The 12299-nt window shown below is 29.2% G+C and overlaps 1 protein-coding gene across 1 annotated transcript; it reads right to left on the reverse strand.

The window, feature by feature from the left end:
* Window positions 1-85: 85 nt before the first annotated feature.
* Window positions 86-12131, reverse strand: LOC127285165 (AT-rich interactive domain-containing protein 4B). The gene is made up of 5 exons (XM_051311019.1): window positions 11687-12131; window positions 10119-10555; window positions 4197-10057; window positions 3977-4117; window positions 86-2338 (listed from the first exon to the last, which is right to left on the reverse strand). The coding sequence occupies exons 1-5, from the start codon at window positions 11690-11692 to the stop codon at window positions 2295-2297; spliced, it is 6489 nt and encodes a 2162-aa protein (XP_051166976.1). The 5' UTR covers window positions 11693-12131; the 3' UTR covers window positions 86-2294.
* Window positions 12132-12299: the final 168 nt, after the last annotated feature.

Below are 12299 nucleotides of genomic sequence, written 5' to 3' on the forward strand. Positions count from 1 at the left end.
CTACTTCTGTCAGAAAAATCATAGAACTAATTTAAAATTAGTTTAATTTAAAAATTTGTATAAAAAAATAAAGGAAAAGGAGACATTAAATCAAAAGATATTATTATTATTCGTAATATTATATTTACAACATTCATTCCATCGATTTTTTTTTTAAACAAAATGTGAAACTGTTTAACAAAACAGTCAAGGATTTGAAATTATCCACTTTTTGTACGTGAAATGTGTATATGAAAGGTAAATAATCTTTTTTTTTTTTTTTTTTTTTTTTTTTAATTCTGCTAATATTACACGATACTCTATTAATTCTCTTAATCGGACTATTTGATATCTATCGATGAAATGTTTTACACAAGAAATATTAAAAGAAGTGACTAATATTTCAATGTTCACTATATAGAGATATTAAAAATTTCATCGCTTTAAGAGTGTTCGATCCACTTTTGAAATTCAACCTCAAAGAGAATAAATTACATAATAATAATAATAATAATAATAATAATATATATATATAAATAACAAAAAAGTACTTTTTACAAAAGAACATCAATTCAATTTTTTTAAAAAACAAAAAATTTCTTCAGTCAAAAGTATTTAATTTGAGGTTAAAACAATGGTTCAAACATACTTAATTGCTCAATATTTGAAAATGTGCGCGCAAAATAAAAAGTCTTCTCCCACAAAGGCTCTCCGAAATTTTCTTATTATAATAAAAATTTATTAATATAATCTGTCTATTAAACGAAAAACAAACAAAAAAAAATAAAATAATTGAGCTACCTAAAAGTTGTAATTTTTCCTTTTTAAAATTAAATTAAAATTTATCTAAAATTCTAAAAATAGTAGTGATTTAAAAAACGAATTTGAAAAGAAAAATAGAGATATATAGAGAGAGAGAGAGAGAGAGCACTAATGCAAAAATATACATATTCAAAAACTCAAGATATAAAACATTTTTAAATTGTTTTATAATCTAGTGTTACATTTTTTTTTAAAAAAAGCTATCTATCAAAGAGCCTTGGAAGATCTTTTTTCCTGATACAGGAAATTATAAATTGAATCTGAGGAGCCAAGTGCAAATAGAACGAGTCACATTTTTTTTTTTTTTTTATTCATTTTCTCATATAATTTAAAACGATTCATTTCATTAAATAAATAACAATCTAATTATCTAGATTAAAGAAAAGATATTTAAAATTTATTTAGCGACCACGGTAAATTTTTTTTTTTTTGTTTACCTTTTACAAAATAATTAACATAAACTTCATTTTAACAACACTTATGTTATATTTACAATTAGTCGCTAATTTAATATTTTGTTTAATTTTAGTTTTTAATATTATTTCTTTTTTATATTTAATTTCATCAAAAATTTTTTTATTTTTCCAATTGTTTACATTCCATTTTTTTTACTATTAATTTATTCTAATTGAATAAAGTAATAGTAAAAAAATGGAATGTAAACTATATTTCATTTTATTTTATTCAATTTTTTTTCTTTTTTTTTTTTTAATTAATTAATGTTGAAAAGCTCTTTTTGCACAGGACATCCCTTTCAAATCGAAAAGGCTCAACATTGAGAGATAGAATTACAACTCTCGGTAAAACTCTCTCAGCCTTATAAATGCGCTTTAGACGAAAATATTTTTTTCACCTCGATTTTGCGCCTGATATTCATTAAAAAAAAAAAAAAAAAAAAAAAAAACACATTTCTACCCTTAAATGCATTTATTGAATTTGTAAACTCACATTTTTCAAAATAAAATAATTATTGCAAAGTTTATATTGCAAAATAAACAAAAATTAATCACAAAAAAAAAAAATTGTCTATCGACTTAGAAAATTAATTTATTTTTTTTTTTTCTAAAAGAAACGTATCTTTTTTCTTGAGTAGAGAAAATAATTTTTCTTTCCTTTTTTTTTTATCGACCACATTTTGGCACTTTTTTTTGCATTTAAGGGTGTTTCTCTAATTCGACATTGATTTTTAAACTTATTTTTTCCCCCTATTTTTTTTTATAACTATAAGTATATCTACAAACCTGATTCTATAGGGATTGGGATTACTTATCTAAGCTGACACGAGACCATTGATGATGATGATGATTGACGATGATGATGATAATGATAATAATAATAATAATAATAATAATAATAATAATAGTAATAGATAAAAGTTCGCTCAATTATTAAATCCTAGGCGTTTGCACAAATCACATGGTTACCATTATTCAAATGCTGGAAGTTGTTCTGTACATAAATTGTTTCCTGAGACGCCCATGGCTCGGTTCTCATCACGAACACGCTTGTTGCATTTCTGCTTTGGCTGCTTTGATTGCTAAAAAAAAATTAATTAAAATTAAAAAATTTAATTTAATTACATTTTTTAAAAATATAAATTAAATTAATTTCATTTTTTAAAAATATAAATTAAGTTAATTTCATTTAATAACAGAAATATCATTATTTCGATTTATATTCCAAAAAAAGTCGAAAAAGTCAATGTTATTAGATATTAAATTCATTTTATTAATTCTGTAATAAAAATAATTTTATAACCGAATATTATTAAGAAAATTTATTTCGAATATTTCAGAATCGAAATACAGTGGGACCTCGATTATTCGAAATAACCAAAGTAGGGTTCGGATAATCGAAAATTCGGATAATATAAATTTCAATTGTTTTTATGTAATTAAAGTAAAACACTGGAACAGCTGAACTGTATTTATATATTTTAAATAAATAAATAAATATAAAAACATGAAATTTTAAAAATGAAAAAAAAAAATAAAAAATAAATTTTAAGATTCGGAAAGGCAAAAAAAAAGTTCGGATAAAATATTTTTCGATTCGAATAACAGAGGGTTCGGTTAACAGGGGTTCTAATAATCGAGGTTCCACTGGAATTGTAAGATAAATTTTCAAAATTTTATTTAAGTAGGACAAATTTCTAAAAAAAATTCTTAAAGTTCCATTGTTTGAAATTAAAAAATTTTGATAATGTTATTTGCTGATTTTTTTTTTTTAATTTTAAACAATTATTGAATTTCATAAATTCTTTAATTTGACAAATTTCATTAAAATTATTAAAAATAATTGAATTTTTGAAAGAGTTAAAATTGAAATTTTTAGAAATAATTGAATTTTCAAAAAGTATTATAAAAATTCATTTAAAAAAAAAAATAATTATATTTCGGAAGAATTACATATTCAATTGCCGAAAGTTTTAGTTGAAAAATTTTATAAGATGTTAAATTAAAATATTTGAAAAGAATTGAAATCCAAGTGATTTTGAATTAAAATTTTTGATAATTTTCGTTGCTAATTTTTTTAAAATTTCGAACAATTATTGAATTTCATAAATTCTTTAATTTGACAAATTTCATTAAAATTATTAAAAATAATTGAATTTTTGAAAGAGTTAAAATTGAAATTTTTAGAAATAATTGAATTTTCAAAAAGTATTATAAAAATTCATTTAAAAAAAAAAATAATTATATTTCGGAAGAATTACATATTCAATTTCCGAAAGTTTTAGTTGAAAATTTTTATAAGATTTGAAATTAAAATATTTGAAAAAAATTGAAATCCAAGTGACTTTGAATTAAAATTTTTGATAATTTTCGTTGCTAATTTTTTTAAAATTTCGAACAATTATTGAATTTCATAAATTCTTTAATTCAACAAATAGTTGAAGATATTTGAATTTGTGAAGAATTTAATTAAAATTATTCAAAATAATTAATTAAGTGAAGAATTTTAGTTAAAAAATTTGTTTAATAATTGAAATAAAGAAGATTTGCATTGTATAGATACTAAAAAAACGTATTTTGTTTAAAAATTTTGTTAAAAAATGAAAAAAAATCGTATTTCCGGAAAAAAGTCGGTAAAAATCATTATAATCCAAGGCCTGAAAAACTGTCGAATAGAACTTGAAAATTATTTTCTCCAATTAATCAACAACAATAAATACCTTCTCGTTCTCGTCTTTTAAGCTTTTTTCGACGTCTCTCAATTGTTGCCAATTCCACTTTTACTGCATTATAAGTTTTTCGTAATTCACTAAGTTTTTGTTGAAGAACAGCTATTCTTTGACTTCCATCCCATTCAGGATCTGTCGAAAAAAAAATTAATTAATTAAAAATTCAAAAAAAAAAAAAATTATCTACTAATATAATAAATAAACTACTCACCTAATTCTACAAAGAAATTGTACTTGGTAGGCCTGGGCGACCTCGATGAATAACTATTAAGCTCCGTCAATGTGACATTATTATGATTCGTTGAAATAGAATTAGCACTGCCACATTGATTTGATTCTTCGCTGGTATCATCGCTATCACTTCCAGCACCATGTCTATGTCTACCCGATTGTCTCGGTGATTTTTTACCTGAATTATTACCCATCTCCGTTTGACTTCGATTTCGTTTTCTCTTCTTTGTTGTTGTTGTTGTTGTTGTTGTCGTCGTCGTTGTTGTCGATTCATCCATTTTCTTCATTATTTGCTTTAAAGGTCTTTCCGGTTGTGTTGTTGTATTACCACTTTCCACATTCATCAACGATCCATCATCTTCACTTAATCCGGCAATTTTTCCATTATCATTCTCCATTTCCGAACTATCACGATGATGATGATGATGTTGCTTTAAATTATTATCATCCGACATTGGACTTGAACCCGCGGTTCCTTCTTCTCTTGGCGATTCGCACATATTCGAGATACTTGAATCAGGTGTCGTTGGTGGTGTATTATCCATTACCGGTGCAGCTTCATTGCTCTCTTGTCTTTGAATTGGAATTGGTATTGGTACCTGTTGTTGAACTGGAATCATTGAAGAGGAATTATTCTGACTCTGTGGTAATGAAATGTTAATATTGCTTAATGTTGATATTCCGCAAGTTGTTGTTGGACTCGAAGTTGGAGCGCTCGCGAATGGCATTTCCATTAGGACAATCGAATTGTCGGGAATTTTTGCTTTTGGAATTGTGTGCGATGTACCCGGAACTTCATGATCAATGATATCAATTCCAGGTGTTGGTGAACCTGGAATTTCCTCCTCGCACAATAATGAATTTAAATTTTCGCCTTCTTCATCGGCGCGTATAAATTTACACTGTAGTCCCGCTTGTTGTAAACGTAATACTTGATTTTGAATCGGTATTTTTGAATCATCAATTTCAATATTCTTTTGCGGTATTTTTTCATAATTTCTCTCTTGATTTAATTTTAATCCTACTCTTTCTTGATTTAATTTCAAACTCGATCCTCGTTCATGATTCTTCATCATTAATGGTCTCTCTGGATTTTTTACCACCGATACCTGATTTTTGACAATTATATCTTTTGATTCATTTTTGATTTCTTGATTTTTTGCATCATTTTTCAATTCTTGTGTTTCGTTTCTAATTTTTGGGACTAATTGATTTTTAATAAGGGGTCTTTCAGGATTTTTTACAATTGATCGTTCGGGATTTTTTACTCTCTCTTGATTTTTCACAATATTACGATCTTGATTTTTTAATTGAGTTTTAACAATTTTTGGTTCTTGATTTTTTACAAGTGGATTTTTAATTTGATTTTTAACAATTGGACGATCTGATGATGATTTTACATTTGTTGTGGTGATAATTTTCTCTTGATTTTTAATAATTGTTGTTGTTCTTTCTTGTTGTGGATTTTTTACAATTGCTCCACGTTCTTTAATTCCTCGTGGCTGTTCGGTATTAATTTTTATTTCGAATTTTGGCTCCTCATTAAATTCAACATCATTGTCGATTATTAAACGTCTTTCTGAATCGCTACTATCTGTTGAATCTGTAAATTCAATATTTAATCCTTTTTGTTCCTCATCATGGAATAATTTTTCTTTTTTCCATTTTTCTTCTATTTTTTCTGGATTTTTTTGCTCGACAAATTTTCTTAAATCCAATTTTTGTGCTGCTGCATTTTCACTCTCAATTCTTCTCTCAATTTTATCTATAGCCTCCTTTACTTTTGAGACGGGTTTTTCCTCAGGAATTTCAGTTTCTGTTTTGATGTCATCGATTTTTTTCTCATCAATTTTTTTCTCTTCTTTTCGTCTAAGTTCGGATTTGCGATTTAAAATTTCTTTTTCTTTAAAGTGTAACGTTTTTTTGGAAGATTCTTGATCATCATCTTTTTTGAGTTCCTTGACTTTATTTCTAAAAGCGGCGGCTGCGGATAATTTTTCTTCAATTGACGATGTAACAGGTAATCGTGCGCTTATTGGTATGGGAACAATTGGTAAATTTGATGGTAAAGATGGAAAATCGAGGGGTTTTGTTTCCAGCGGTGGTTTTACTTCAATTTTCGGTGATGAGGGTTTTATAATTGTTTTCAATTCCGGAGTAATTGGTTTTGATTCAACAACAATTGGTAATTGTATTGGTGGTGGTGGTGTTTTTGGTTTTTCTTCCTTAATTACCATTTCATTATTGGGAGGGAAAATTTCCTGTTGATACGAGAAGAGATTTTCTTCGGTTTCAGTTTCGGAGATAATTAAACGATCCTCGGGATCATCAATAGCAGAATCATCATCACCTGGTAAATCAGTGAAGAGAAGATCGAGATTTTTAGTCTCTTCGACAATTGATGTTTTTGTTGTTGTTGTTGTTGATGATGATGATGATTGATTATAGGAACTTTCGCAAAGTTTATCGAAAGCTTCCTCACATTTCCATGATGATTGAAGAATTGTTCGACTTTCCTCAGGTGGTTCATCCAATTTTTTCATAAATGGTTTTCTAATTTTCTTTCGATTCTCAATTTCGTGATCAGTTTTTATCTCTTTTGGTGACGATGAAGTTTTTTGCTTTTTCTTTGGACTACTTTTAATACTTTCATCAAAAACACGTCGCTTTTTATCCTTATCACCGGATTTATTTCTAACTTCAAATTCAAATGGTTCTGGTTCTTTAAATTCATAAATATCTTCTGTATTCTCTATTGATTTTGTCTCAATTTCTTGTTTAATTGCCTCTTTTTTATCATCTTCGATTTTTTTTAATTTCTCCATTTTTTCCTCTTCGATTTTTTTCAATTTTTCCTCCTCAATTCTCTTTTGTTTTTCTTCTTCAATTTTCTTTATTTTTTCCAATTTCTCCTCTTCGATTCTTTTTAATTTTTCCTCTTCAATTTTTTTCATTTTCTCTTCCTCTTGTTTCTTTATTTTCTCTTTTTCCTCCTCGATTTTTTTTAATTTCTCCTGTTTTTCATCCTCGAGTTTCTTAAGTTTGTCAATTTTTTCGATTTTTTCTACTTTCTCGACTTTATCTATTTTTTCAACTTTTTCTGGACTTGGAATGTTTGGTTTTTCTTGTTCTAGAGGCGGTTTAACATCCTCGATTTCAGGTTCAACGCGCATTATTTCCATTTTAACGGCCTTATCAAAACCTTTTAATTCAGAGCGTATTTGATTTAAATCAAAATCACGACCCTTTGGTTGTTCTTCATCGCTCTCGGGTTCGGATTTTACTTCGGTGACTTTATTTAAATTTCTCCTCAGTCTTCGTCCACGTCGTGGCTCTTCAATTGGTAATAATTCCTTTTCTTCCTCACCTTCACTGGCATCCATTTTTATTTTTGTTTCAGCTCTTCGTTTTGCTTCACGTCGATTGCCTTCTTCTTTTTCCTTAGAAGGCGGTCTTAATTGTTCCGGTTCTGTTGCATCCGATTCATAAGAATCTGTATCATCACTCTCGGATGCAGCAGTAACGTCAGTATGACCGGAAGTTCTTCTTGTTCGTCGTCTTAGTTCAATACCACTTTCGGCATTGCGTGTAGCTCGACTCAATCTTCCAGTAGCTGGTGTTGTCGCTGGACTCTTGACACTTGGACCAAAAATTGGAGTTGTCGATCTCTCTTTATTCTCGTCTTTTTTCATTGATGTTCCAGGTGATGGTGCAACACTTTGGGCACGTCGTCGAGTTAATGAAACTGGCGTTACAGCTGTTTTTGTTGATTTCCCATTGCCTGAAGATGGTCCAGGTGTTGCTGGACGTGGAAAGGCTTTTTTCCTCTTCACACGACCTTGTGCTTTAAAATAATCATCGAAACCTGTGTTCCAACCGCTGTAATCGACAAGATAATCTGACTCGGTATCGTCTTTGTCAATTGAGTCAGTGGTTTTTGAATCCTTTAACATTGTTGGTGTACCTGGTGTCGTTGGTGCAACACTTTGTGCACGTCTTCGTGTTTGTGAAACTGGTGTAACGGCTGTTTTTATTGATTTATTATTACCATTATTACCCGATGCGCTCGGTGTTGGTGGACGTGATACTGTTTTTGTTCGTTTTACTCTTCCTTGACTTTGAGTGAAATTTTGAGCTATTCGAGAACTTTTGATCCATTCGTCATATCTTGTATTCCAACCTGTATAATGAACAAGATAAAGTGGTTCTGTGTCATCGTTCTCAAGGTCAATGACTTTTGCCTCGTATGTGACTTTTGACTCGTGATTTGGTCCATAGTAGACTTTTAATTTATCGCCCAATACAACGGGACCTTTATAAGAAGGTGCATAATCGACGGATTGTTCTTCGGTGCTACGTGTTTTTTCGCCATCCGTATCTTTACGTTTACGTCCTCGTTTTTTCATTTCCTCCTCGGTAAAACGTCTTTGCTTTGTAAATGATTGTTTCTTTTCTGTTTCACGAGAAGGAGTTCTCGATTCTCGTGTTTCAATAATTGTTTTCCCTTTTGTTATTTCATCCTTCGCTTTTGTTCTCGTTTTTGTTGTGTCTTCCTCTTTTTTCTCTGGTTTCTCTTCCTTTTTCTCTTGTTTCTTTTCTACTTTCTTCTTTTCGAGAATTTTCTTTTTCTCCTCCTTTGGTGGCTTTTTTTCCTCCTTTGCTTTACCTCTATTTAAAGAATTGTATCGTGATGCTTTTTTAGAATTTTCACTACTTGACGATTCCTCTTCTTCAACATTAACATCACTTTCCTGTCCACTCAAACTTTCTGATTCTTCCTTCTCTTGAATTACTTTCTGATTGTCTTTTTCCTTTTCTTTCTCCTTTTCCTTCTCTTTTTCTTTCTCTTTCTCTTTTTCCTTTTCCTTCTTTTTCACCGGTTTCGGCGGTGGTTCCTCTTCTTTTATTTCTTTCTTCACTTCACGTTTCTCTTTCTTTTCTTCTTCAACTTTCTTCTCATCTTCTTCTTTTTCAGTCTTAACTTGAGGTGGAATTGGTGTATTTCTATCTTTATCGCGTATCAAACTACGACCAGGACGTTGTTTTCTCACACTACCACGCGGATGATTAACCATTGTGCAACCTAACTTCCTATAAAAATCTTCAAATGAATGCAAAAATTTTTTATAAGCTTGCTTAACAAGATTGTGCGTCGCAGGATTGCTTTGCATTGAAAAACTTAAACGACGTGTTATTATTTTCCATTGATTTTGATTAGTTACACGATTATAGCCACCTAATTTATAAACAGCGCGAAATAAACGATAAAGATCAATATCCTCATCACCAATCATTGGACAATTATTAATTGGTGTACCACGATCGTCCATAAATTTATAAAGTTGTGCAACAAAATGATCTTTTTCTTCGCGTGGCTCATCATCGGAACTATCTGAATCAATATCACCATCAGAATCGCTATTACCACTTGAAACAGAATTTCCAAATAATGAATCTTTATCCCAATGTGGTGGTAATTCATTTTTTTCAAGAAATAAAAGTGCTTTTTCAACAGCAACTTTTAATCCACTATTTTCAACTTTATTACCTAAATCTTTTGTAAATTCCGTTGCTTCTTTTTTCGGTACTGTATAATATCTTGCATCTTTAAATGAGCGTACAAGATAATCATCTTTAACGCGAATTCTCACTGTATCTTGTGCTGTTGGCGCTACAACCAGTCCTGGAAACCAATTATCCTTTTTTTTCTTATCACCAAGTTCCACGCAAACAACACGACCAATTTCTGGCTCAATTTCCAAACCCTCTTTTTCTTCACCACCTGTTCCTGAATCATGTGAACCTCGCGGTGGACTTCCTTCGTCTTCGCTGCTGTCATCTCTGGCAAAAAAAAATATATATTAATTTTCTTTTCTTAAAGTAAAATAAATATGATACTAACTGTGTTTGTCGGGAACGACGTCCTCGTCTACCGCCAATAACGGGATTTCCAAAGTGCTCAGGATGCGTCAAGGGAAGTTGATCCAATGTTTCACTTTCAGCAAAATGACGTCCACTTTTCAAACAAAGAGCAGTTCTTCTTAATGTTGTTATATCGCCATCATCAAAAACAACTGTGTACTGGCTACAATCTTGAATTTTTGTTATTGTAGCTTCAATAAAATCTTTTCGATCATTATGTCGTGCCTCCACGGATGCGCCAACTCGTAATGTTCCCTTTATTTGTTCATCCGTTACTGTTGCAGTACCCAATCCTTGCTTGTAGGTTACACGACATTTTACCGATCTCACAACTTTTCTGATCTTTGCTTCACAAAATGCACCCTTGTACTTGGCACTAACCTCCGTTCCCACGGATAGATAAGGTGGATCGTCTCCCTATTTTCAAAAAAAAAAAAATTATTATCACAGAATAATTTTTCATTACAAAAAAGTAAAATTAAACGTAAAAAAAATGACAAAAATTTTATTTTACTTATATTTATACAATTATGTGATAAAAATATTATTTTCTTTATATATATTTAAATTTTCGTACTCATTTACAAAAACTACTTCTCATTATTTAGAATAATTAATAAAAATTCCTATTTATTAAATTACTGAAAATTGTAATAAATTTTTTAAACTACTTCTCATTATTGAGAATAATTAATAAAAATAAATAATTAATAAAAATTCCTATTTATTAAATTACTGAAAAATTGTAATAAATTTTTACATAAAAAACAATTTTCCAAAACGAGAAATTTAATTCCTACTTTCCTGAAAAAAAAGTAACACTCGAATAAACATGTAATAACTAAAATTTTAGAAAGTTCCCACACGAAGAAAACGAAAGTAATTAACTTTAAATAATATCGATTTTAAAATACACCTTAAAAATTACTAAAAATAATTATCAAATCAATAATATTAAAAAAAACGTTACAAAAAAAAGTTAATTTCATTATTATCATCATTTACTGAAATTTCACATCAATGATTGCACAATGACAAGTTCGAACGTGTATAGAGAGCATTATATGCACTTGACAAAAATTGAGAAAGTGACAGGGGAAATAAAAATAATGCAACGTCTCGTGTGTCTCCTTTTCCAGAAGTGCCAGTAGCATCAAAAAAAATTCTTAAAATAAAATCCCAAAAAAAAATCCCTCTTTAATATAGACATCTGGTGATATCAAAAACATGAAAATCCTTAAATTTTTACATTCTTCAAAAAACTAACCTATTTCACAACTCAAAAGAGACAAAATAATCAACTATTAATTAAACCACCTTTTTTTGGATGATAAATCACACTTTCAATGAAATTATAATCCCTCGACCTTCATTTATTCAAAAATGTTTAATTTCAAAAAAAAAAAAATTCCTTATCAATTAATTGACAAGGTGAAAAATTATTCTAGTTGATAAACAATAGATTATGAGACCTTTTGTTTTCTTCAAAGCTCTTTCTCTCTCTTTTTTTTTTCTTTGGACACAAAGTTTTTGTTGCTGTTTACTCACCAACATCCTTCTAACGATTTACAAGCTCCATAATACAAGATGTCTTAAATCCAAGCCTCAAACGAGACATCAACCTTCAATGATAATTTACTTTCCGCAAAATTAATTTTACACAATTCTCATAGAGGAATTCACTTAAAAATCAGGAACTATTTTTCCTCTTTTTTTTTCTCGATAAACTTGTACACTTCGCAGCAACACGAATGCGTAAACTCTCGACTCCGTCGCCCGTCTGGTTCCCACCACGTCCCGATACGGCGGAATTTACATTCGAGAAAGAGACAGTGATGTAACCGTCATGAACCGTTAATTTTAATTTATTTAATTTTTCACCATTGGAAAATTAACTTTTTCACTATTATAACGGCGTCAAGTTAATATTAAACCAATAACAATTGTTTTCCATGATATTCGACGTTTACCGCTCAAAAATCTATCTGACATTTTTTTTTCTTTTTAACACAAATAAATTGTCTAGTCACGTCACTGCTTTTGACAGTAACAAACTGGAATTCTGGTTGGTCGATTTTCCTACAACTTGAATTTTTTTCAAAATTACTAAAAATGTAATAATTATTAGAAACTAAATTAATATTGAAAAATTAAGAAAAAT

The sequence above is a fragment of the Leptopilina boulardi genome, unplaced genomic scaffold, assembly GCF_019393585.1.
Source record: "Leptopilina boulardi isolate dan_hultmark-lab unplaced genomic scaffold, ZJU_Lbou_2.1 LbouV2_330, whole genome shotgun sequence".
Taxonomy (NCBI): Eukaryota; Metazoa; Arthropoda; class Insecta; order Hymenoptera; family Figitidae; genus Leptopilina; species Leptopilina boulardi.

Excerpts from the sequence above, each read along its gene's own strand:
- LOC127285165 (XM_051311019.1), bottom strand. Across the intron at positions 10,058-10,118 it reads CGTCGTTCCCGACAAACACA|AGATGACAGCAGCGAAGACG; the intron begins GTTAGTATCATA and ends TTTTTTTGCCAG. Across the intron at positions 4,118-4,196 it reads CAATTTCTTTGTAGAATTAG|ATCCTGAATGGGATGGAAGT; the intron begins GTGAGTAGTTTA and ends TTTTTTCGACAG.